Raw genomic sequence first — 27276 nt, 5'->3', positions numbered from 1 at the left:
CTCCACTCAGCCCCGCGCCCCGAGGATGCGGGGGCCCCGCGGCACCTGTGGTTCGGGAATCACCTCAAGTTTTGCGGGGCATTTTCGGGAGGGGTTCGCGGCCCGGGGCGGCCGAGGACCCTTGGCGCCCCCTGCGCGGCGGCGAATGCCATTGTCTGCCCCGCTCCGTAGCCGGTCACCTCGCTCGGGCTCGGGCAGTGACGGAGTGCGGCTCCGTGGGGCGGCGGGGCGGCGGCGGGGACGGCCGGCCGGAGGAGCGCTGGCCCCGAGCCCGCTCCGCGGCCGAGCCTATTGTTTTTAACACCAGTCTCGAGGAATTGGGGTGCCCCGTGATTGGCGGACAAATCAAAGCATTAGTTTTTAACCAGAGGGAAGGAATACTTGTGCTTCGCGACCGCGTATTGTCCCATGTCAGCACGTAATTATTTTACAGAGTTCATTATTTATTCGTCCTATGAAGTGGTCGGGAGGGGGTGCAGACAGCCTTGAGCGCCTACTCTTTTCGAAAGCGAACCCCCACCCTTCCAGGTCATCAGGGTTTGGGAATAGGGCTCTGTCATCCTCAAAGTTCTGGTAACGGGTTTGCGTTAAACCCGTTGTCCAGTCGACGCTTTACTTGCTGCCCCCCTTCGAACGCCGCTGTCTTAACAGGACTCGTATGGGGGGGGGGGGCTTTGATAGCAAGAACGTCGCTCGTTTGTTTTGTGCCAGAGAAGGTTTGAAGTGAGGTGTAATAAGCCAGTTTTAACTTTATTAAAGTTAAATTACCACTTGATAAATTTCTAGGTATCTTTCTTGTTGATGCCGGTTTGGATTAGTACGAAAAGCGTCACTAATTTCTTAGGGAAATCTAGAGCCCATTTCATTCTAAATTGGTTGGAATCTTGTAGTAACGCTGTTAAAAGAACTTAAAATAGTTACTGGGGGGGGGGAACCCCTGTCTGAATTCTACCTTTAAATTACTTTTGTAGAAACAGTGCTTACCTGTTTTACAGTTGAGAAGACCACTTGAATTACAAGCAGCTTTCCTTGAGAATTAAACATGTAAACAAATCAACCGAATCGAGATTCCAAATACATATTATACTAAAGAGTTTAAGTAAAATACACCAAAATTCAGCATTCACTCCATCTGTAGATGCATTTTTAAAAATTGTTTTAAATCAAGTATTTCGTGTAATGTCTTTGCATTTGTGTACCTCTTATTTTGGGTTTTAAAGGTTATATTCTCTGTGATATCCTGACATTAACCCACTTGATTGTGTGCATATTTATGCTGGAATTTTTAAAAAGTGAAGATGAGAGGAGATACTTAAAAATCAGGCTTTTATTAAGAAAAATGTGCATTTATAGGGTTTTCTCTGGGCTAATATTTTAGGTCTTTTGTTTTGCTTAAAGTATATAAGCAGAAACTGAAGAGGCCATTCTGCGTGGTAGCAGTCTGTCCGCAAGTAATTCAGTCTGGAACTGCAACAGCCTCCCGGTGAAAAACAGTAGTGGATCTGATGTTTCTTTCAAATGTATCTAAACCAGTTGATGTCAACAATTCTCTTTTGTAGCATCCAGAGAATGTGAAATGTATACCCCTGCTAGACAGTAGTTTCTTAAATTGCAACAACTGTCTTTCTTTCTCCTCAAAATTTTCACTCCAGCTTTTTACCTTTTTTCTCCCCCCACACACTGGTCTCCAAACTTAAGTGGAAAAGGATGGGGTGGGGAGATTTGCATCTGGTGGGAAGATCTTTCCATGAGAATTTCCTGCTATTTTAACTGACAGAAATACTGATTGCTGCTAATCATTTGTCATTTAAAGACCCTGCCCCTGAAGCTTCTGTGTCATCTTAATCTCTACTGACTCAAAGTGTTGCATGTAATCTTGGTTCTATTTATCTTAACAGATGCAGTTTATGTTGCTTTTTAGTCGTCAGGGAAAGCTTCGACTGCAGAAATGGTATGTCCCACTATCAGACAAAGAAAAGAAAAAGATCACAAGAGAACTTGTTCAAACCGTTTTAGCACGGAAGCCGAAAATGTGCAGCTTTCTTGAGTGGCGAGATCTGAAGATTGTTTACAAGAGGTATAATTTTTATTTATCAGAAAGCTGAAATAGTAGAATCAAATGTTTGGTCATTTATAAGGTGGTAGTGGCAGACTTTTGAGAGATGACATTTATAAATAATGATTAATAATGATTTAGATGAAAAAGGTTTAGGTTAAAACTTTATATTTTAAAAATAACTGCTATTTTGATTGGTTACCCAGGCAAAAAGATAAAATCAGGAAAGTTGATTTAAAACTAATTATGTAATTAAAGGCATAAACGCTTATTACTACTTAATGATCTTTTTAGAAAAATTCAGTGAACTTATTTCTTTGCAGGTGAAAATGGGGTTGTATTTTAAATGGTGTAATTCTCTTAAACAAGTTTTTCCCCTCCAACCCGCTTCTTGAAAGTCTATACAGTAATGACTGATAATTAACATGCCTTTTTTCTGACTTTTAGAATCTTACTTATGAACACAACACCTTGGATGCATAGACCATTTCAGTCCTATAGATGTTTTAAAATTGTGTGTATACAAGATCTCTTTGTTACTAGTGTTTCCTAATTTGAAGTATACTTATAGTGGTGGTGGAGGTGTAATTAGATCTGATAATTTGGGGAAGAACAGGTTTTTAAATTTTTGATGTTGCAGAATGTCTCACACATTGGCTTTGAACACTAAGCTTTTATTTTATTTTATATTTTTTAAAAGTTTATTTCTTTTTTAGAGTGAGAGAGCAAGAGCGAGCCTGAGCAGGGAAGGGGCAGAGAGAGAGAGGGAGGCAGAGGATCCAAAGCAGGATCTTGGGTGACAGCAGAGAGCCCAATGCGAGGCTTGAACTGGCAAACCTTGAGACCATGACCTGAACTGAAGTCTGATGCTTAACCAACTGAGCCACCCAGGGGCCCCTGAACACTAAACTTAAAAAAAACGTATGTCTTTATTAATATCTGAAAGCCTTTTAGTACCTTAAAATACATTTCTCAAGATTAGGCTAATCAGGTTAAAAGAAATATAATTACTTTGTTCTCCACTTCCCCTCCTTTACAGATAATTTACTGTATTTCAGATGAGTGTTTCTGCATATCAGAAATTGTCCTCTATAGGGAAGTGCAGGGAACTAACAGATATGGGTTGCAAGGAGGGTTGAAGAGAAGTCTGGGTTTTGTCTCCATTTCCTTTATTCCACTCTAGGTATGGATGGGTTTTTTGTTTTTTGCTTTTTTTTTTTTTTTTTTTTTTTTTTTTTGGTGGGAGAGATGGCAGAAGAAGTAATGGAGATTATAGGACATTGAGAATGTTTTAAATACAATAAACTCCTCTTTCCAATAGAATAAATTTAGTTATCTTTGGGTGATTTTGTATCCAGGGTTTGGCTTAGTACTTGGTGACAAACATTATAGCATTTTAGAGCCGAGAGAGGTCTTGGAATTATCTAGTCAGAAAAGTTTTAAAGTTAAAAAGCTTGTAGCCCCAAGGTTAGAACCCTAAGCGTAACAAGTGGAAGTGGAGGTGCTCTCATGAAATTCGGACCGGGACCTCCAACCCCTGCTCGCTTGGCCTGTATCCTCTGCATAGGAAATGGTTCATGAGCTTTAAAACTGCTACTGTTTCTTGTTTTTAATGTTTGTTTATTTTTGAGAGAGAAAGACACAGTGCGAGCAGGGGAGGGGCAGAGAGGGAGACACAGAATCCGAAGCAGGCTCGAGGCTCTGGGCTATCAGCTCAGAGCCTGATGTGGGGCTTGAACCCATGAACCATGAGATCATGACCTGAGCCGAAGTTGGGTGCTCAACCAACTGAGCCACCCAGGCGCCCCTAAAATGCCTACTGTTGACTAAACTTCAATTTTACCAAAGAAGAATTTGGGAGACTTGACTTGTCCAAGGTCACGTTCTAGTTAGTGACTGACATGGGGGTAGAACGGAAATATTAAGCACGGAGGCAAAGGTTTTAAATGGGGATGAGAAAAGAGCACAGACGCATATCTGAAAAGATTCTTGTGATGGGAGAATGGGCAGGGGGAGCTCTTAAGGAGACAGCATTATAGTGAGGCCCTGAAGGAAGGCTGCTGCTGTGGGCACAGCAGGTGGAAAGAGCTGTTACTGTGAGGTAAGTTTTAGAAGACTTGGTCTCAGCTAAAAGGGGGGAAGGCAGTGATTCCACATTTCTAGTTCAGCTGATGGGTAAATATGAGGTAGCAGACATGTTCACTTTGAGATGCCTGTATGAGTTCCATTTGAAGATGCCTAGTTTTCTCAGGGTGGGCCTGGAAGTCGGGGGAGGGAGAGGGGGATGAGGCATGAAGTGTTAGATGACCGGCATTCAAAGGGCAAGCAAAGGGAGTATGGTGTAGGGTAGGTATGGAGTCAGTAGTGTCGGGGAGGGGGAGAGAGTTTTGAAGATGAAGTCACCGGTGCCAAAAGTGCAAAAACAGTTAAAACGAAAAAAGAATCTATTAGGTTTTACAGTGAGAGTTCATAAAATGCCATTTGTGGGAACATTTTCAGTGAAATAGTAGGAACAGAAGTCTCGAAGAAATGGGGCAAAGTGTGAAGAGATGAAGACTTTTAAGCAGCAAGTGTAGACTATTTGGGGATCTTTGCTCTGAAGATAGGAAGAGGTGGTAACCCCCCATAGACACAGGAGGCGGAAGCAGGGTTTTTAAAAAGGTGTGAGTGACTTAAGCTTATTTCTAGATAGGGGAAGGAGTCCCCCGTGTGGAGGAGGAAAATACCAGCAAGGGAATCAGTAATCCCAGGAATCCAGGTTCCTGCAGCAGAAGGCAATGGCCTGTTAAACAGAAGGAAAGCAAGCACTCTCTGGTGGTCCCGCACACACGTGCAGCCCACCCGTGTCGGGCCACCGCTGGGTCTTCCGAAGGCTGTGAAGGGTAATCTAGCCTGACTCTCATACTTGTACCGGGCGGCCGTAAATAAAAGATGCACTTTAAAAACAGCTTTATTGAGATGAAATTCACATACAGAAGTTAGAATTTTGAATCAATTTTTCTACATATCCACCCATTTCATACGGAAAGCCTCATATTTTATATTTAAGGACATATTCTTTGTTGATAGAAACAGGTGATTTTTTTTCCCCTTAGCCCAGCTGGAAGAGAAGACCTTTTTAAGCAAAGGAACTCTCGCTTAGCTTCTGAGAGATTGTGAACCAGGACTCTCTCTGCTCCTATCAGCAAGTGATCTTTAGGTCTTCCTTCTTCCCTTTGTCTCAGCCACGTTCTTCTTGCCCCAGTGTTTCACTTAAACAGTCCCCCTCTTGGGGAGTGGGGGCGGGGGGGGGTCAGTAAAGATAATATAGCGGAAAATACAGACTGAAAATCGGGGGACTTGAGTTCTGCCTGGTTTGCACACTTAGCTAGTTTGGTGACTTTGAACAAGTCTTTTTTTCCTTTTTTTCCCTCATCTCTGAAATAAATGCTCTTGAGGATCCCTTAAAGACTGAACAGTGTCGGCTTTTCTGAGTCCTATTTTATGCAGCATGCTATGGAAGAGGCACTAGATTAAAGTTTTACAATGAATTTAAAAATACATATATCCAAATTACTAGTTTGAGAATTTGCCAGAATACTGTATTTTCTTTACTAACAAAGGAATTTTTAACGACATTCCAGTAGATTGAGAACAGTTGAGTTACCTTCACCCACAGTCAGCGGACACCTCGCTGACTGCGAAGTCATGTGTTTTGCATATAAGAATAGGCACTTTCAGATGTTCTGAGTGCCAGTAATTAGAGTAAGCCTTAATCCACTGGGCTAAAAATAACCAAACATACCTTTCTTCTTACTAGTCTATTAGTAATTTTACTTCAGATTTAGACTTACAAATATGTACTAAGAAAACAAAATGAGCTCATAATTGACTTTTTTAAAAAAAATATAGGGAGTACGTTTCAGATTCTCTTGGTAATCTTTTATTAAATCAGTATAACGCTATTTACTTCATTTCCTCTTCAAATCTCTTAAAACTTAATTCGGTTTTAATTTTTGCCAGGTGCAGGATTACTTTAATATAGTTCCTGGTTATTGTTTTTAATGTAATATGTGGGCTTTGGAGTTAAATTGCTGTTCCTGGGGAGGTTATTCAATTAAGCCTGGGTGTCCTGTAAATGCAAGTAATGATGGTATCTTTCTGGAAGAGTCCTGAGGATTAAAATGGTAAAATATGCAAAAGCCTTCGCTAATATTTAGTGTCTCATTCAGAGTGAGGACTCAGTGAATGTTATGTGGAACTTCCTGTAAAGTGGTGTCTTACAGTCCTGATAACTAGCTGTTCACCTACAACAAAGAATTTGTTTACTTTGATGGCTCTTTTTCCATTCTGAGTGAAAGCAAACATTTAGGTAGAATTGCAGGATTTTAAAAATATCATCGGCTAATGCTTAGACACATCAGTCCTGGTGATATTTTAAAAAGTTTTTTTTATTTTAAGTTTGTTTATCTTGAGAGAGAGAATATCCCAAGCTGTCAGCACAGAGCCTGAAGCAGGGCTAGAAGTCAAGAACTGTGAGATCATGACCTGAGCCAAAACCAAGAGTTAGACGCTTAACTGACTGAGCCACCCAGGAGCCCCCTGTCCTCGTGATATTTAAATTAGTAATTCCAAGTGATTCTACAGTTGAGGAGGACCGAAGGCTAGTATTTCAGTGCTATTTATTTGTAAGAAGGCAGTACTGGCAGTACTGTGGGTGAGGATCAAGGGTGGCGCAAGCATTCGACTGCTTAACAGCGTTGTTGAAATGCTGGCAGTTAAGACTAAAAGGAATTTTACCCAAAACTAACTATTAGTAAATTCGTCCTAATGGGATTTTTTAAATAGCACCCTGTTCATATGCGCACTGTTCATGTCTGCTTTTTATCTACCATTTTAATACCAGTTCCTTTAATTTTTAGTTTTCTTAGTTCAGGAACTTGTGTCATTTGTATCAATTTCCCCAAATTCAAAACTATGTGGGGAGCATGGGTTAGGGAGGATGGAGAATTGGAATATCCCATTGCCTCTTAAACAGATAAAACCATGCGGTAGGAAAGAGAGGAAGCACTTTGCTAAAGTTGGAGGTGATGCCCTGTTATGTCCTTCATGCTAATAAACGAACACTTTGGAAAGCCTCCTCTCTAAGACTGCAGGAGACCTACCATTTTAAATAACTTACTGAATGTCTAAGTCAGGTACAGTGGACATGACAAAAAAAAGTCAAGCTGTGGATGACAAGGGAGTCCCTAAGGTGGAGTGGGAAAAGGCCTGGAATTGAGGTCCGAAGACCAGATTCCTTGTCCCAGAGCAACCACTTGGCAGACCCTGTACTCTTAGGGCCTTGGTTTTGTTTTGTTTTTTTCCCCACCAATCGAGGATGATGGTGCTTGCTATTGGAAAGATCAAATAATTGATATTTATTTAATCAACTTGATAATATTAAAGTTAATAGAGCATTCTGTAAATACTAGTTACTCTCATACTGAATAGCAGGAATTCATTGGATTCCAAAACTAAGATTGTGTGTGTGTGTGTGTGTATATTATTTTCTGTTAATGCTGTGGGCAGTAGTTGGTCATTGTGTTTTCCAAAAATCACTTAAATGCTTCTCAGTGAAAATTACAATCTAAACTGAGACTTATTAAGAACATTGTAGGTGTTTTGTTTTTTTTCAAAAGCTTAATACACTTAAACTGTTTGAAAATGCTCTTTTAATCCTCCTCAAAGGACTTGGTCATTGTTTGCTACACCTCAAGGTTGTCTTTAAGTTTTGGCTTCCTTGGGTCAAATATAATCTAGTCCCATGTGCTACAATCCTAATTTGGGAGAGAATATATACTTTTCCAATCTTATTCTTCTTCAAGAGTAAATAACCGACACTTTCCTTTAACAGGTAGAACTTGGAAATTTGAGGACGTCTGTTTTCTCCTGTTCTCTTTCTCTAACTTCTGTAATAACAAAGCTGTTCTTTTCTTGGAGTTTATTCCACATTCCTAGAAACTTCCTTTTTAAAAACAATTCTATGCTCTTAGAAGTCAAGATAGTGATTACACTTTGGGGTGGTGGGTGGTGAACAGGAGGGGCGGGGGCAGGGGATTCAGGAGTTCCGTAATCTGATTCTTGGTCAGAGTGCTAGTACACAGGTGGGTTCACCTGGCAAATTCCTCGAGGTGTGTATATATGATTTGTGTTCTCTGTGCATATTAAGACTTCAGTAAAACGTTTCAGGACATAGCTTTGCATTGACAATGTCTTCAATAAGTCCTTTAGTTGGAAAGTTTATCTTCTTCCCTATGTTACTTGTAGTTTGAATTAATCACAGTGAATTTTCTTTTAATTAAGTAAACATAAGATCGTATTTCATACAATTTAGGACCGTTATAGTTTATTCATTGTATTTCATAACTGGGTCCAGCTGTGTTTTAGGATTTTCATAGAAAGGAGCCTGAAAGGAAGAAGAGCAGAATAAGTTACTCTTTCTAGATGGTGTGATTTGAGTGATTTTTTTTTTTCTTGCCTGTACTTTTCAAACTTCCTCTGTATGCATTCATTACTTTTGTAGTCCGGGAGGAAAATAATCTACACTGTTGTAAAAGCGGAAATAAGTTGTATAAGTATGGAGTCTTTCACAGTAGGATATGAAAATATATTTAGAAAACATGATTACAGGGTAAAATTTTTTCCACATTTGCTTTTGTTACAGATATGCTAGTCTGTATTTTTGCTGTGCTATCGAGGATCAGGACAATGAACTAATTACCCTGGAAATAATTCATCGTTATGTGGAATTACTTGACAAGTATTTTGGCAGTGTGAGTAGTAGTTTGTTTTAGGAAATTGAATGCCATAGTATTTTTTTTAAATCTTTTCTGTAACAAGTTTATTATTTGATTGTCTTGGGGATTCTGTTTGAAAGTAACCGCAGGAGAGGGGAGGGCTGACTGCCTCTTGCCGGGGTGCACAGTCCTTCAGCTGCCGAAGTGCCTGACCCTCCCCGCCTTACTCCTCTAATGATGGCGGTGAGAATGAGGTTTAAAATAGTGAAACGGAAAGGAGTTCAACTGCAAAACTTAATATTCTGGAAGTGCTTAATATAGAATTTAGATTTGGTAAGCAGTTATAATCATATTATCCAGGAAATATGTATTTAAAAAATCCGTTTTTGTGAGTAGAAAATTATTAAGTTGCCCATGTTGGGAGCTTCCAGAATCAGGTCTTTTTTACTTACCTTGTAGGCATTGTGTTTCCAAGTACTTGAGATTTAGAAAATATGCTGACCAGATCACTGATGCTTGGTTAGCAAGACTGCCATTTTAAGAAAGAATTAAGATTGCTTCGCTCTGATCATATTTAATCCTTACCTGATAGTGGGTAAGTATCTTTTGCTTTATTCAGTTTTAACATTGTTTTTCTTGCTTTTCAGGTGTGTGAACTTGATATCATCTTTAATTTTGAGAAGGCTTATTTTATTTTGGATGAGTTTCTTTTGGGAGGGGAAGTTCAGGAAACATCCAAGAAAAATGTCCTTAAAGCAATTGAGCAGGCTGATCTACTGCAGGAGGTGAGCTAATCAGAGTTCTCTTTACTGGGCATTAGCATGTTTTGCTCTTGCTAGGGAATCTCAGTTGTGTTCCTCACTCTTAGAGTTTCAGAAATTATTCTGAAGCATGTTTGGCATGTAGTGTCTTTGTACAGTTTATTGATTGGAATCTGTGTCAATCCCATCAACTCAGTAATTGTTTACTTTGGAGATGGTCTGTCATAATGATGGCCCATTTGTGGACCCTAAAACACTAGAGTCTAAACCTTCAGAGGACAGACTAAGAAGGGAAGAGATTCGGCAAGGCCACAGTACTTGGAGAACTCCCCGTCCGTTGTTGTGAATTCCTTCAGGTAACCTGTGTTTTCCATCAGTTGACTGTGAGACTGTGGTGTTTTCATCCCGGATTGGTTCATGTTTTCACCTCATGTCCATTAAGTGCAAATGTAGCCAACCAAATGACTACACACTTTTTGTAGAAGTCTCTAGTTTTATGTTAGCAAAACTAAAAGGTATTTGGCCTTCTTTTTGCTCTTTTAAAATAACAAACCATGTTCTGTCAAATGACTACATTCTTATTTTGCCTTGATACCTATCATGAGAACCATTGATAAACCCCCTTCCCTTACCAATTTCCATAGTTGTTCTGGCTTAACTATGTATTTGTTGTTTCTGGACCTTCAATTTCTGAAGTTTAAAGTTTCATAGATAAGTCCACCTTGTTCAAAAAACTTAAGGATACCTTACTTAGATACCAAGTTGAATTATGCTTTAGCAATAATTGTGGTTTTAATCAAATAGAAAGTCTGTAGCCTGAGGAGAAGGAGCCAGTCCATATAAAAAATGCAGTGTGTTTTCATTAAGATAAGTGTCTCTGTTAGTATTAAAGGAGGCTTTAAATCCAATTTTTTAGCATTCCCAGTATAACAGAAATGTGAATTAAGAAGAGAAAATCTCTTTTTGTCCATTGTAACTTCTAGTGGGCCTGTGTGGGCGGAAAGGCCTCAGTAATGGCTCTGTATCAGTCACTGACTGAGTCGGTTGTGAGGATTGCTCAAAGTTGGGACAATATCATCCCGAACATACATCTGTTAGGCATGAGACAGGACATTGTACGTGTGGCGATCTTGAGGTGGCCAAACCGTGGCTGAGACGCCTGCACAAGTGGAATCTTTGGTCGGCAGCGCCGACGCCACCTGCTGTCAGTCCTGAGATGAGCGCAGCCCTTGGCCCCGGGCGTGTTCAGCTCGTACAGCTCGCTGTTGTGCTTCACGCGGTGGCTGCAGACGCACACGTGTCGTTGGGGAGAGTCTTAACATCTGATATTCTGACCACAAGCTCGTATTTGGTTTTAAAGTAAGAATCTCCTTATTTTGCTCTTTACTAATCAGACTTCCCTAAAAATTGGGTTAGAATCAAATCAGGAACTAGGAATTTTTCATATTTGTCTCTTCCATTGTTCACTTTTATATTTTGTTATTATGGAGCTGTATTCTGTCAGATCCTGGTATTTCCTCCAGGTTCTCCATCATTTCTTGATTAATTCCATCTGCCTTACCACATTTCTAAAGTTCTTGAAGTTCACCTTTTAGTGTATTTTTTTTTTCTGGAGAGTAGTGTTTAGGGTGCTGATCTCTCCTGTGTCTGGACTGTTTTTCAAACTATGAGCTTCCTATTGACTATATAAATGTGGCAAATGTACTAAGTTTACTTTATAGCATGTGTTGAGTATTTGATGTATTGGAGATAAAAACTTACTACGAGTCCCTATTTATTTGTAAGTGTGTGTGTGTATCTCCCCTATTAAAGCATTTTTAATAGTAAAAGCTCCCTTTTTGAAGCAGTATTTTTGTATCATTAGTAGAAAGTAGGAGTAGAGAGAGGCATGGGATGTCTGTGGTCCCATGTAGGATTTTTCTTACCCAGTCTCACCCTAGTTTAAAAAAAATTTTTTTTGACTACTATTAATTACAGTTTCTTACCTTTAAAAGAGAACTTTGGCCCTATTTCTCATCTGTGACCTTAACATCATTTTTTACATAAACCAAAGTGATACTACATTAAGACATTGCCTATTTGGTGCTCTAAATAAACCATTTTTCTCAATGTAGCCATTCAGTGCTTGAGGAGGCAAAACATGGCTAGTCCGTTCTGAATTTGGAGTTAGAATCAGATTAAGGTCTTTATGAAGCCAAGCTAGTCTTTCTGTGGCAGTAAGGCTTCTGATGACTCTGTTCAGGTTAACCTGTTACTCATTTAGCTTATTTGCCAACATACTGTCACAAATCCACGGATGACAAGATGCTTGTTTTCTAAAATAGATTCGTTTATACGTTGATACTTGATACATGTTTACATCTCTGGGAGCGTATTGAATTATGTTCATAAAAGAGGTGGTGGAATAAGATGAGAAAAAGCATTCTACAAACTGCTAAGTTTCTAAAATTTCTAAGTTTGCTAAAATTTTCCTTTTACCTAATTTATATAAACACGTTTTGGTTTGTTTAGGTAATCCTTTTACAGGCAAACAGGGCAGAACTATGATGAGAGCTAATGCTTACTGAGAGTCCTTAGATGTGAACCATCCTGTGCTAATCCTCAGCAGGCCATGAGAAAGACCATGAGTACCTTTTTAACAGATGGGGAAGGAGAGGCTCAGTGAGGGGCCAGTGACCCGGTCCTAGCATTCCAAACCCAGATGCTAGACTTCAAGCTGTGTGAGATCTTAACCACTGAGCGCTGTCCATCTCTCTCCCTCCCCCGCCATTTCCCCCTCCCCTGCCTTTGTATGTGGTCTTGGTGTGTGTATTTTAAACCTTCTGTTTTAGGTACCATCTTCTCTGTTTTTCAGGAATAAAGAGATTCATCATTCTGCAGGTTTTTCTGTATGGAACAGAGTAGATTTTCTAAGATGCCATTTTTTAGCTTTTATACAGAAGATTTTCATTGTCCAAATTATCAATAGTTGGCATTTTTAAATTGGGTGTATAAATAATATTTTTAAAATCATTTCTTCCTGGGTTTATCTAAACTCCTGGATTTATAGTCGCTCTTTTGGTCTTATAATTTGGGATATAGTATTCACTTAGCCTATGTCATGAAATGATTTTGCTTCCAACATTGTAAATATAGCTATAAAGACACTTACCTAAATGCAGGTTTAAATTTGTAGAGGCCCTAATGAATTAGTTTTCCATGTATTGTGACTTATGTATTTGCTGTCAGGTCTTTTATTTGAATTGATTATTTCTAAACAGCAAAGATACCTTTAAATTTATATTGAAAATATTTGTTGGCTTAATGTTACATGGATATTGCAACATTAATTTTGATATTAGACCTTCTAAAATCTGTGAAATCTACATTTCTATCCTTAAGAATGTTTCTTTTCTTCAGAAAAATTTCTTTAATATTTCTTTTACCCGATTGGTATGTATGTCATGTAGTTTGTTCAGGTAGTCCATTTTATAGGCAAACAGGGCAGACACTGGATAAAGTAGCTTTTCTACTAGCATATTATAGTCAATAATGAGAACATAATGTAAACGTGTATTTGAATAATAATTGCTATATCAGACACTGATTAATAAAGATCTTTTTTATTTTATTTAATTACTTGGTAAATAGTGGTTCCGTTTTGACATTTCTAGACTGAACTCTACGTTTATTCCTTTTGGTATTTGGTTTTGTGAATACATAATTAGATTTGGGGGTAAAGCCCAGAAAAATTGGTCCATTCTCCAGTTTTTAATGTCTGTTGGAATTTAACACATGTTTTCTTAACATGCCTCTGGTACTTAATTTGATTCTTAAATTACTAAAGTGCAACATGCTGAGATTACTAAATTGACATTCTTTGCAATACTTGGAACATTCCACCCCCTGCCCACACCACCAACTAAGTGCCTATTTTAAGCTAGTTTTTTGTGGGGGAGCCCTCGGGGTTGATTTATAAACATACATGTAATGACCAAGGAAATATAGAGTGCATTTTCTTTGTAAAGTCAGGCACTTACCAGTTTTTCTCTGCTCCTTAATTTTGTAGAGCCAGAATGAAGAATGGGGAGGTTTGTCTGAGGATGTCTTATGATAAAGAGCAGTCTAAGGCTTTAGTCCCTTTGACCCCCAACTTATTTCTTGGTAACTACTGAATTTACCATCTTTGTGGCATGGATAAAGTGGGGTGTCATGCAAAGACTGTTGCACGTGAGATGATTTCAAGTCCTTGCCTGATCCGTGAAGATCAAATAGTTAAATACTGGGCGTCGGGCTTTAACCTCAGCGGTAGATGCATGATGGTGTTGATCGGCGCTTTGAGATGTGTCAGCCTTTCTTTTTTATACTAACAGCATCATTTTGAAATTTGTGGGGGTTTTCCTTTTAAGCTTTGTTTGCTGTTGGTATTGTTACTCACTAAAGTAATCTGAGAAATGGAAAATAAGTGAGGTACCAAAAGCAAGCATTACACTTACAAATTTGCTTTTACTTCGAGATGATCCACTTTATGAATAGAATCACTTGGATTTGCGGTTGTTACTCTGGCTCGGCTAGAAAGTGATGCTCTGTGGAGAATTAGCGCTGCTAAAATTGATTTTAGTGCTCGGGCTGCATGATATATCTTAGTACTGTGCAAAATCTTTGTGGAAGTAATAATAAGTCTGTTGGGCTGCATAAAAAAGGAAAGGTAAGAATCCTAGAAAAAGTGATTTTTTAAAAATGAATCTTTTGTAACTTTATTTTTAAGTAAATAAGTAGTTGGAGTATTTAATAACATGTCTTTTAGAATGAAGTTTGGGGTTTTTTTAAATTAAAATCTTGTTAATTAAGAATATTTGGGCATGCTAGTCAAACTCAAGAATATTGTACATTGTGTTACAACAGCTAGATATGTTCAAATATTTACAGTAGTATCATTTAACAGCAAAAAGGCGTTTTGATATAAATCCTCTTAGGATTTGGTTTAATAAGACAGACTCCTATGATTGATTCCTTTGTGATTTCCATTGTTTGTTTAAACCTTTAAGCCTAAAACTTTGTCTTTTAAATTGGGTTAAAAGTTAAGAAGGCCAGGATATTTTAATTTTTTTTTTACATTTATTTATTTTGAGAGAGAGCAGGGGAGGGGCAGAGAGAGGGTCAGAGAGAAAGAATCCCAAGCAGGCTCTGTGGGGCTCGAACCCACCAACCATGAGATCATGACCTGAGCCAAAATCAAAAGTCAGATGCTTAACTGAGCCACCCAGGTGCCCCCATATTTTAATTTTTTATAGGTAAACTTGATTGGAGTCTGCTAGAACAAACTGGATAAGTAAGGGTTAGGTATATTACTACTTGACATGGAAAATACAGAAAGGCAGATACAGAAAAAACAGAAGGCAGAACAAATCTTGTCTTTCATTTTAAGCCTTATAAGAAACAATTTGGCCAATGTCCTTGATCACTGGTTTTCAGGTTGTAATCATTTTGTCGTATATGTGTTTTTCAAGCTCTGTATTTGTCTGCTTTTCAGAATTTTGAGGATTCCCCCCTAGTTTCATTTTAACTCCTTTTGAGCCAGCGCTTGCTACTCTGGGCTATTTGTAATAATGAAAAGTTGGAGTAACTTAAAATCAATAGCTGTAAATCTGATTTTCAAAGATATTTGACAGGAACCCACAGTAACAAATGTATTTTTATATCACAATAGTTACACAAACATAAACTGAAAAAAAAATTGTTAAATAATACTTTGATTTCTTGTTTTGCAATCTCACATTTTCTGTTCTACTTTCTTCAATGCTGATCCTAATCTACTAAATTGATTGCATGAGGCCTAGGGCTAGACCTGCAAAGAGGATCTTCCTAGGAGTTGATTTTTTTTTTTTTCCTTAAAAAGTAGTCTGAAAAATTTCAAGGTTTGGGTTCTTTTTTCCCGTACTGACACATTCTTTTACATTTTCTTTTATTGTTCCCTCTATTGCCTTTTTTTTAAGCAAAATATCCATTGTAGAAGAAGGAACAAATACCGGCAAGCACACTACAACGTAATTTTACCCATCAACCAGAGATGATTAGATTAACTCGATGGTTCTCAACTGGGGTAAAGGGTGGGGCAATTAGGCCTCCTTGTGGAACATTAAACAGTGCCTGGACATATTTTTAATTGTCACAACTGGCAGTGGAGTGCTTCTGGCATCTAGGAGGTAAAGACCAAGGCTGCTGCTAAGCATCCAATAGCGCCCAGGACGGTCCAGCCTCAAGTATCAGGAGTGCCGTGCTTGAAAAGCTTTAGTTTCATTTCACATGATAGGATATACAAAGATGCCATTTATATTTTACAGACCATTTCATCTTTTCAATATAATACATGGTCCAGAGTATAAATGATTGGATGCAATGAATCAAAAGCAGGAGGGGAGAAAAAACCCTAAGAACTGTAAAAGAAAGACAAATGTGCTTAATTAGAACTTGTAAATGGCTACAAAAATCACCTCTGTGAGTCAACGAAATCACCCTTACTTGATAACCAGTGCCTACAGAGATAATCTGTGGTTGATTATCCCACAGCAAAGCTTGTGGGATGTCACTATATAATTTCATTTCCTGAACAATAACTAAATCTGTTAATGTCTGTTACAGTAATTGAGTTTTTACCTGAAACAGAATTGAGTATACCCTGCAGGCAGTTAGAATATTTTTAATTTTCTGCTGTTTTCCCCATCCACTTTAGGGATTTGATAATTTTTTTAGAGTAGGAGTAATTTAAGTGACCAGAATTTGCATATAAAGGCTTTTATTGTACATGTAGAATTTTTTGTTGTTGTTCTTTTGTACCTTACTAGCCTTAAAGAATTTACTTAATAAAGATAGAGTTTGAATATTTGAAATTCAGTGATTCGAAGAAATCTTTTATGTTTTGAGAACCCTGATCAAATTTAAAGCATTTCAAGTTCTGATGCAAAGAAAGGGAAGACCAAATAAATAATTCACAGATGAAAGAAAATAAATAATTCACAGATGAGAGGAAAAAACAAATGGCCCTTTTACCTAAGGGAATGTAAATTAAAATATGAATGAGCGCTTCTTTTGGTTGTTGGATTGGCCTGGGTGAGTGGCCCTCTCTGCTGCTTGTGAGCATGGAAACTTATAGTCCATTTTGGAGCAGGAGTTTGGTGCTGTTAATGGTTAAATATATACACCTTTTGACCCATCGGTTAAATTTCAAGGAATTATGTCCAACAGAAATGTACAAATACACTAAGACTCAGTATTAAGATTAAGCCATTGGAACTTACCCAAATGTTAATCATTGGGAAATAGGTTAAGAAAATTATGCTGTAGTCATACATGAAACTGTTGACCTGGCTGTAAACGCCATGAGATTGATTTCTATGCAATGATATGGAGAGATACTCAGAGTGTATCAAGTGAGGAAAGATCTAGGGCTGGGCCATTAACTTACCAGCATTACCTGTGAAAATGTTTGCGGTCCCCCCTCCGTTTTCTAGAACTATAAAACAAACATGTACTAGAACTATTTTTAATTTTTTTAATGTTTATTTTTTTAGAGAGATAAAGAGTGTGAGCAGGGGAGGGGCAGAGGGAGATAGACAGAGAGGTAGACAACGGAATCTGATGCAGGCTCCAGGCTCTGAGCTGTCAGCACAGACAACATGGGGCTTGAACTCACGAACTATGAAATCATGACCTGAGCAAAAGTCAGACGCTTAACTGACTGACCACCCAGGCGCCCTAAATATTTTTTTAATTTACAAATTTTTTAAATGACAAAATGATGCTGTGTGAATAGAAGAATACACATTGTGTTGTTCTATTAGGTAAAATTAGGTAGAATTTGCTAGAAAGAAAGTTCCAGCATGTAAAGTGAGGCACTTGTGTGCTCTTGGCCATTTTAGACACTGACCATCTGGAACAACCATATTGTTCTTGCCAATCATTGCTAACTTAATGTCAAAAAATTTTTGACTTTTACAAGTGCTTCAGAATCACTGGTGGAATAAGACCGACCTTATGAGCTGTCATAAAAGATACCTTACAAGGGCTTTCAGTTCTCTTTCTATTCATTGCTAAACATAGATCTTAGTGAATTTGGATGTTCTCTGGACTTTGGTCTTTCAGCACAAGGAATAGGGTTCCAGAGTTGAGAGTAGGAACTTTGCCACAGAATACTGTGAGGGGTAAAAAGGACTATTGTATTCTAATGTTTATTGGAGCGAGAGCGAGCATGGGGGAGGGGCAGAGAGGGGGAGACACAGAATCCGAAGCAGGCTTCAGACTCTAAGCTGTCAGCACAGAGCCGTATGTGGGCTCGAAGGGCGAGATCGTGACCTGAGCCGGTTGATTCTCAACCAACTGAGCCACCCAGGTGCCCCTGAGACCACTGTATTCTAGAACATGAAGGCTAGAGGATACTACTTTTAGTACAAGAAATAAGTGAAGCCCCTCTACAAGAAAAACGAATAGAGCAGTAACTTCAGATTACGCTTGCTTGTATTTATTTTTCATTAAATAGAAACTATTTTCTCTGTGTGTACTAGAGAGAGAGAATCGGGAGACTAGGTTTTCCATTTTGTATTCAGTGCCAGTAGTTCACTTAAGCAGTCATCTCAATGAGACTTAAGTCTTCAGGTAAGTGCTACCTACCAGTTTTCATTATATAGTTTCCCGGACTGTTATGAGTCGTCGGCCTAATATGGTGACTATCTGAGAATTTTTAAGGTAATGGAGTTTGTCTTTTCTTAGCAGTGTAGGCAGCTTTAAGAACAGGTGTAACTTAATTCCTTTCTCTGCTGTGTTTGTTAACCTCCGCTACCTCTGGTTCTTTTCGTAGGGGGTTGAGAAAAAAGCTACTCTTAGCATGGAGGAGAGGTGAACATCTATGCACATATACTGAGGAGAAGGAAAGCATGCGGACAGCAGTGAAAGCCAGGAATAGACTAAAGGGGAAAGGGTTGGCAGGGTGAATGGGAATGGAATCAAAAGCACTGGTCTTGAGGAAGACGAATCTTCCTCCTGTTAGGAAGAGATAACGGGGTAAAGCTGTAGTTTGTTTTTGCCTCATCAGCTGGATGAGCAAAATTACAAAACTTGTCATTCTCTTTGCTTTAAGAAACGATCTGGAGGAGAGCTGCTAGGGACGGAGGAAAAAGAGGAGACATAGATAACTTGAGGGAAATGTTTAGAGTCTGGAAGAGACTTACTGGGGAGCAAACGAGTGGAGTAAAAGGATTGCCCAGGATTGTAGGCCCATTTCAAGTTGAAAATAATGTCTAATCTTTATTCAGAAAATAGGTCTCCAAAGAATTGGTACTAAGGGCAATTTGCGGTACTTGTGTAATACAGCTGGATTAAAAAATGTTTTCTGTGTTCATTCTGGCCTCTATTCCCATGTATTCAAAGTCGCTGCTGCTTTAAGAAATTCAGCTTGCCTGGGTAGTGGAAGAAGATAGTAGTCCTGGTTCTGCAGCGGACCCTCGAGGATTACCACGGACTCGACTCTCCCCTACCCAGTGCTTAGTTCAGTAATTACGCCACGACTCCTAAGAGGTGCCGGTGGTGTGAGGGCCCAGAATACTAGAGTTGTAATTAATCCACTGTAATATTTTCTTGGCTAATGTGGACATATCCATCATTTAGCTTAAAATCAACCTTAAATGTTAGGGCACAACTTTTTCAGACTCTGTCTAAACTGAGAAATTGTTGAAACATGTTATAGTAACTTAAAAGTGGTAAAAGGATACATTATTTTTGTGTATTTTAGAGTTTCTTAAAGAATATTTTTCCAGTGCAGAGGGTTTTCTCCCTATAAAGAAAGAATATTCTTCACAATTGATAGATGCTAATTTCTTGCTTACAACTTGCTTAACACGGCTCATTGGCCGGAAGGAGCAGGTTGGTTCCTCATCTCGCCTTTCCTTCACGAAGTGCAGTGGCAGGTGGGTCTGACAGGCCGCAGTCTCTCTGGAGAACTGCTTGTCCCCCTGCACACCCGGTCCCTTCTGGGGAGGGGCGGCGGTGCGCTCAGCCTCTTTGGGAAACTACCCGTCTCTTTTCTTTCAGTGGGCATAAGCTCCCCATGGTGGTTTTTACACGGTGTGTGTAGAATTAAGAGAAAACAGATTAAAAGCTGTAATATAAAGGCTCAAAGAACTGGTATTTAGGTGAAAGGTTGACAGACTTAAACTTTTCTTGTTCTCTCTCCAGAAAACAGAGAATATAGATCTCAGCAAGAGTTTCATTGGGTGTAAGCCAGCGTACTAGAATACGTGCTGGAATTCTGCATCAAAATGTAGTGGGACCTAGGAATTGAGTTTGGTTTTTGTCAAGTTTGTTACTTATATTTTAGCATTACCTGAAAAGTCTAATTCCATTAAATCTTAAGGGATAGTCCCAATACTTCGTTTAACTGATATTTTCATAGGAAATTTTACTCTGCTAGTGATTCATCGTTGGGACTTAGAATTTATTTATTTTTTTTACACAGAATATTGAAATAGGTTCAGAGGTTCATAGACAAGAAACTATTTTTAATACTGTGAAGTGCTAATGTCATTGATACAGAAATAGAATTCCCCAATGAAAATGAGAGCTTCTGTAAGATAATGAAGCAGTTGGGGTTTATTACATTATTTTAACTTGCTGGTTCATTCCACCATATTAAGTGCGGAAAAGGCAGAACTATCTCTTTAAAGTGTTTAAGAATTATCTGAGGATTAAAATTTAACTGGCACTTCTCAGATACTTCTTTTTTTTCATTTTAATAGTTATTGTATGAGGGATCTGTCACGTATTTGAACAGTTTACATGACTTTGTAGCCTAACATTTCAAAATGCTGAATTTAGTATTAAAAGGATATTTTAAAAGCTCTCAAATGACCAGTTTTAAACTTTTGAGTCACAAGCTTGTTGGCAGTGGTAAAATCCTTTTGTGAGTCTTAAGAGCCCTGGGCCCTCTTCTCAGGAAAATCTGCACAGAATTTTGCCTCTAGTTTCAAGAGGTTCTTGGAGTCCCTAGAAATCCATCTCTGGACACTCTCTGCTCAGTTTAAAAGCTCACCTCAGGTTACCTTGTTGATATGAGAAACTTCTATTTACATACATTTGTAGGCATAGATATTTAATGTCTTTTTGGAGATTTCTTTATAATCTATCTTGAGGATTATTTAAAAAGTAGTATACTCAGTCTCAAAGGCATTGTCTTTGGAACTGTTTTTTTGTTTTTGTTTTTTTAAAGCGAAGTGAACCATTAAACACCTCCATTGCTACTTAAAATACCACATGCGTGACTGCTTTTCCACTACTTCTTGAGAAAGATTTTCCTTTAGGATCTGTAAGAGTTTATGGTCCCCTTAGGATGTAATGATTTTCATTAAGGGACTAAATCCCTTTACTTTGTGTAATAAAACCCTGACAGACTTGAAGACTGACAGGGGGTAGCATTCTAATTGCATTTCCAGTTAACTCAGTACTGACCAGATGACTTTATGCTGAAAAATCTTTTCAGCCTGTTAGTACATACAGTGCTTTTGGATTTTGTAGGAACATAGGTCATTTTGACTATCATTATATGAGGTTTTTAAAAAGTGAATCTGAACTCCTTTAGCATTGTTTATAAGTTAAATATTCAGCCATAAACCAAAGAACAAAAATAAAAATTTAAGTTTCCATTTTCTTTACTGTGCAGTAAACATTCTAGAAATCTGATTGTCTTTCAGTTTGTATACTGTATAAGAATATATGCATTTCTTTTGTAGCCACGTCATGAATATTTTAATGTCCCTGTGTACTAAATGACTACTCATCGTGTATGCAGAATTGCACAGAGGAAATAGCAAGCTGATATACTTATGAAAGAAAATGCCCTCAGCTTGGTGACTATCTTGTATAATAGATCATTTCAGAACCAATACCTTTACATTGTAATTTTTTTCCTGTCATTTCTCTTTTTCTGTTTGATTTTCATTCTATATGTAATCTTGATATCGTTTATTCCTGCTCTTAAGTGGTTTAATTTCTTCTTGAAATATGACCTATGAATGTTTTGAGTAGTATTTCACCTTAAACACGTACATATCCTCATTTATGAACCATCTGTGATTCATCTTGTAAGAGGAAACTTATAAATCGTTAAAATGTTTACCAAAGAACATATAGCAGAAATGCTATGGCAGAATAGACAGTGCCATAACACACAGTGTGACTTGGTCTTCAAATATTGGGGGCAAAAAGGAAGTCTATTTAGTGTGACTATATTACAGGTCTCTACGAGCTAATGTATTCTAACGTATCACATAAAACTATATTTGGAAATAATTCAAGAAAGTAAAATCTGTACTATTACATAATATTTAAGTGTAAAACATTCACAGTTCTTAAGTTTGTAATGCCACATATATTGAATCACATTTGTGCTCCACAATATTGAACAGTCCCTTTAAGAATGATTAGAAAACTCTGCTAGAAGTCTCCTACAAAAAAAAAAAAAAGTCTCCTACAATATCTGTTGTTCAGTAGGAAATAACGTTTTCAAAATGTTAATACTGAGTTTGTTTATATAGTTAAAATTCTAATACAGTTTAAATACTAGTATTTTACTACTTCTGGTTTTATAATATATTAAGTCTTCATTTAAGTACTTAATGATTTGTTAACTATAGTTTTATATTCTAAATATTAAGACTTTTAATATTGATTATTGTGTATACTTTTAAAACGTGCAACTTATTATAAAAGGAAAGTATCAATTCATTGCTTATATCTAAAAAGTTTAAAGCCTAAGTAAGCTATCATTCAACCAATTCAAAAGATGCTCACACAGGTTTCCCACTGAAAGACGACCGATCCAAGTGTCTGTTAGGCAGGTGCGCAGACCAGTTCTTTCCATGCTCGCTGTACTGCATGGCATTTGAAGCACCTGGACGGGCTATCAAATGACAAACTTAGCGTTATACCTTGAAAGCATTGGGAAACACTGGTCTTTCATTTCCATTTGTGTCCTCTGCCCCTCCCCCACCCATGCAATATGTTATTCATCTGATTTTAATGCTGAATATGCATTGTCTCCTGCCTGTTTGCTTTGGATGCTTTGTGCTGAGCTGTAACAACACGTTGCTGCTTTTGTTATTTGTATACAGCTGCTTGCTTTATGTTAGTAGATTCTGAAATCGCTTTTCTTGCACGTCTGAAATAAAAGTATTGCATGTACTTTGTCTCATGTGAATGACTTTTTTCTTCTCCATCCCTTTTGACAAATATAGTTTACACTTTAGTTTTTCCAGGTACTTTTATTAAACATATAAAAAACATAAAAATGGTTAAGCTGGCAACTTCTGTTCAGTGTACCCTGTTGTGCGGCCGATGTCTGGAAATTTTTCATCCTGTCACAATGAAACTGTGGCCATTAAACACCTCCCCATCCCTCCCCTCAGCCCTTGGTAACCACCATCCTACTTTGTTTCTATGAATTTGACTGCTTTAGGTAATAGTTTTTCTAGGTAATTCTGAGCTACAATTTTAGTGTGAACATGGGAAAATTACATTTTATATTATGAACACAATTCGTAAAAAGAAAAAACAAATGTACTATTTGTACAAGTCTCAAGGAATAAAATGTGTAAATGATTCCTTTAAACTAGGCCTTTTGGAAAGGACACATATTTTAAACAACGCATATTTGACACGTAACATGGTTCTCTTCAAGAAATGCCGTATAGGATTGCAGGCAGTGACGTCATACGGGAAATCTGATCAGATCCAGGGAAGAGAATGGGAGGCACTCTGATGTGGTTAACCGTATAGGATTCAATGCAGGCATCCTCTAATGTAGTAAAGGCTGTATGGTATTTTTAAAGACGATTGAACATTACAGTTGACCTTTGAACAAGTGGGTTAGGCGTGCCAGCCCCCCAGGCAATTGAAAATCTACATACAGCTTTTGACTCCCCCAAAAACTTACCAGTCAGGTGTGCACTGGGAGCCTTACCGACAACCTCAACACTCAGTTAACACCTGCTTTGTATATGTATTCTATACCACATTCTTAGAGTAAGATAGAGAAAAAAATGTAAAAATCCTAGGGAAAATAGTTACTATATGGTAGAAAGTCCACATGTAAATGGACCGGTTACAGAGGCCTAAATGTAAATGATTATTTTTAATTTGTTTCCTTTAAGATGTATGTGATTCAGAAGTCAGTACGGTATATTTAGTGTCTGAGGCTAAACAGGAGAAGGGAGACTGGCTTACGTGATTCTTGGGAGTGCTGCATCATTCCACTGGGGCTCCTTTACAAACTCTATTGTGAAAGCCCTGAGACCTGCAAATAAAACAGAAGGAACCTTTGTGTGTACATCGCTCAGCTTTAGCACCCATCAGCTCAGTACTCTTAGTACTCTGCTCGTTTTGTCACCCATTCCCCTCACCCCCATTTTTGCCTCCATATTTTAGAGCAAGCCCTAGACCTCTTATCTTTAATCCTTTGGTATGTGTCACCAAGAGAGAGAAGGATCACAGTCCCCCCTCCCCCAAAATTGACAGTAATTCCAAATACTTGTTCCTCATTCAATTTCTCCTAATTGTTGAAAAATGCATCTCTATACTTGGTTAGAGCCAGACTTCCAACAAGGCTCACACTGTATCTGGTTGATGTCTCTTAAGTCTTTTCATCTTTAACAACTTCTCTGCTTTTTTTTCCTTGCCATTTTTTTTTTTAACTGAGTCACCTATGTCGTGGAACGTCCTCCAGCGGATTATAATCTGTGGCACTGTACCATGTTTGCTTATCCACCATGTATGTTTTGATGTGTAGCCTGGTTAGGCTGAAGTGTGATGGGGGCGGGGGGGTGAGGGCAAGAATACTTCATAAAAAAATCTGTTTTTCGTTTTTACCAAAGCTGATTTTTTTTACCCATTTTTCATTAATAAACACACCTACGAAAAGGTTATCATATAAACTTTATATGCAGAGTTGATTTATAAAACTTTATTTGTACTTAATGCTAAATACCTTCAGTTAGGCCTCAGTTGTGTAATGTTATCAGTTGACATTTTTTTTGAGCACTTTCTAGAAGTCGGGCACTAAGCCTTACCTCCCTCAAATCTCCATGTATGAAGGTAAGTACTATGATCCTTGTTTTCCAAATACGGAAACAGACTGGAGTTTAATTTACTTAAGATTATTCCATGTACTGCTTTACATGCAATGAAACCTAATGTATGGATTTATGGTTTAATATTTTCCTTTTCCTTGTTTTGTGCTGTGCCACAATTAGGATGCAAAAGTAAGTTATTATTGGATACTAAAAATTACATTTTCTCCATTAAATCCTAGTATGCCTTTTAATTACAAAATTGTTGCAAGTAACTCTTGACTTTGACCTGGTCCTGTTTTGTGATGTGCAAGATCAGCCCACTTTGGAAAATTACGTAGTTTTTTCCTAGATATGCCTGCTTTGTCTTGCCTTCCTTTGACAAATGAGTATTGTTACGTAGGACAAAAATGCCTTTGGTCCCAGGGCATTCTTTCTCTATGTTGCCTTATCAAAGCCATTGGTTGCCTTGGGGAGGTCTGGGAAGGTGAGTTTCTGAAGCCATGCTGCTGGGGACACTGACATTTCTATGAATACACATGACCCTCCCCCGCCCACCCACCCCAAAAAGAAACCAACCATGGGAAACAAAATTATGTGAAGATTCGGAAGAACTGGGGGTTTTCCCTGCTTTTCATTTAGGGGAGGTTTTGAATTTTAACACAAAGATAACTTACTTTTCCTGTAGCCAATTCGGTAGCAATGATTTCCTAAGTTGCCAGTGTGCTTGGCTGCCTTTTGTGTAACCGCAGTGGTACCCAGCACATTGGTAGGGAATCAGTAGGTATTTAATGCATGCTGGAAACACCCTCCTGTGGTCTCTGACGTTTGGGGTCGGAAACCCCAAATAACTGCCTGCTCTCAGTATCAGAATGTGTCCAAACCAGTGCGCTGCTTGCCTTGTTCCCTGAGCCTTGCACATCCTTCCTTGTCAAGTTCATGCTCACGCCTCCCGGGATCTGCTTACCAGAGTCTCACATTTTCCCTCCACAGGAAGCTGAAACCCCACGTAGTGTCCTTGAAGAAATTGGACTGACATAAGTCTCCTCCCTTGTTGATGACTTCCTGTGGCATTTCCCACACTGTAGATGGTCACTGCCTTCATGTCCATGTTAGCTAATGGTATAAGATGACGTCTTGTCAGTATTACTGTTTTGCTAAGCTGCTTCATTCAGGCCTACACACACAAAAAAATTTTTAAAGGGAACTTTGGTTAATCAAGTGGTAAGGGACTTAAAACATGGGTTAGAATGATGCAGAAAAAGAAACGTACCTTCTCTGGATATTTTAGTTTTTAAATCTGTTTCTCTCAATCTGATTATGTATCTATGAAAATGACACAATTAGGCAGTCTACATTCATTAATTACTGTCTTTGGCAAAGGAAACTGTTAAATTATAATATGAAACCTGGTTATATGAAACCAAAGACTAGTGTGGGACATTTCAGTATATATGAGAATAAAGGGAATTGATACATATCAAATGAATTAAAATTTTATGTTGAAACCTTAAAAAAGAGAACCAAATTTATACCAAAGACCCTCATTGGAAACTACATACTTAAAGGGAATACACAAATGACTAAATTGGAATGGTGCGTTTTACACCAAAAACTCTTTCCCTCGCATTCCAAACCTGGGCCGAGGAAGAGAGAGCGACTGTGTAATGGCGAGCACGTTATGTTTAAGTCCAAGGAACATTCAACTCCTGAGACAGATTTTTTTTGTGGTCATAACCATTTAGGGACTTAGATGGTTTTTGATGCCCCAAAATAAAAAAGGAAACATTGATGCAACGTGGAATTCTTCATAACAGTATCTTACAGAAAACGTGTTTCTTCTCTTCACAGAGTGTTGCTTAAGTCATTGTGCAAAGCACGGATATTCCTTCTGGGGTGCTTGTTAGAGCCACATTGATTTTGCTTCCCTCCACTTACAAGTGCTGCCAACATTAGGGCAGATCCTGCCCGCCCATGACGTTGCCTAGTGATCAGAAATCTTATAAAAGCAGATACCACCTTTCATATAAAAGTGAGAGTTGAATGAGGTAAAATGGCATTAGTAGGCCCTATATTTTTTAAAGCTATACACTTGTTTCAGTGTCAGTTTTATACAAACGTCTGTGTATGTGAACGTGTTCGTGGTTTACACTTTCATTTCCATCTGCTGGGCTGGATTAATAGCTTTGTTGTGATTGTGACCAGTACACGTTCAGGCCGTGTTAGCACTGTCTTCTCACCTCACCAATAAGTTGTAATAAATGTTCAACGTATACCACTGTAGTGTGTTTGTATCTTTCTCTTTGCAAAGGTTTATCAACTGTGGGGAGCTGCTCAAAGAATTTTACATTTTTTCAGTCAAATGTTGAAAACCCCTCTCCATTTGAATGTGGTTGCTAAAAGCACACACAAGATAAATGGCGAAGATGTTAGGAGTCTTTCTGTACTTCAAGCTCATTAAAAAATAATGCGGATTCCATGCCGAGAGCCTATCCACACATTTATTTTCAATCAATAAATGCTGCTTTTAAAACCTTGATGCAGTTGACGTTTCTAGTCTTTCTGAGCAATCTTGATTACTCCATGTAATCAAAGGTATTGCAAATCAGCTG

At 38.3% G+C, this 27276-nt stretch overlaps 1 protein-coding gene and 1 long non-coding RNA gene across 6 annotated transcripts in view; one reads left to right on the top strand and one right to left on the bottom strand.

Annotated features, from left to right (window-relative positions):
• Positions 1-26947, top strand: part of AP1S2 (adaptor related protein complex 1 subunit sigma 2) — a 27853-nt gene extending 906 nt beyond the window's left edge. Inside the window, exons 1-6 of one of the 5 annotated variants that reach the window (XR_003905006.1) lie at positions 1899-2077; positions 8742-8850; positions 9462-9599; positions 13624-13718; positions 24848-24856; positions 25658-26947. Coding sequence is in view for 4 of the 5 variants with exons in the window: in XM_029929613.1 (XP_029785473.1) it covers positions 1899-2077; positions 8742-8850; positions 9462-9599; positions 24848-24856; positions 25091-25186 (531 nt within the window). In the remaining variant the exon portion in view is untranslated. Of the gene's footprint in view, positions 1-1898; positions 2078-8741; positions 8851-9461; positions 9600-13623; positions 13719-21331; positions 22782-24847; positions 24857-25090; positions 25222-25657 lie in introns of those variants that run through there. The other 4 variants (XM_029929610.1, XM_029929613.1, XM_029929611.1 and 1 more) reach the window with 4 other exon arrangements.
• LOC115283320 lies at positions 23167-26438 on the bottom strand. Its single transcript, XR_003905007.1, has 2 exons — positions 25632-26438; positions 23167-23892 (listed from the first exon to the last, which is right to left on the bottom strand). It is a non-coding gene; the product is annotated as an uncharacterized LOC115283320 (long non-coding RNA).
• Positions 26948-27276: the final 329 nt, after the last annotated feature.

This window comes from Suricata suricatta, chromosome X, assembly GCF_006229205.1.
Source record: "Suricata suricatta isolate VVHF042 chromosome X, meerkat_22Aug2017_6uvM2_HiC, whole genome shotgun sequence".
Lineage (NCBI taxonomy): Eukaryota > Metazoa > Chordata > Mammalia > Carnivora > Herpestidae > Suricata > Suricata suricatta.
Note: the sequence above shows the minus strand (reverse complement) of the source record. Positions and strands in the feature narration are given on the sequence as shown.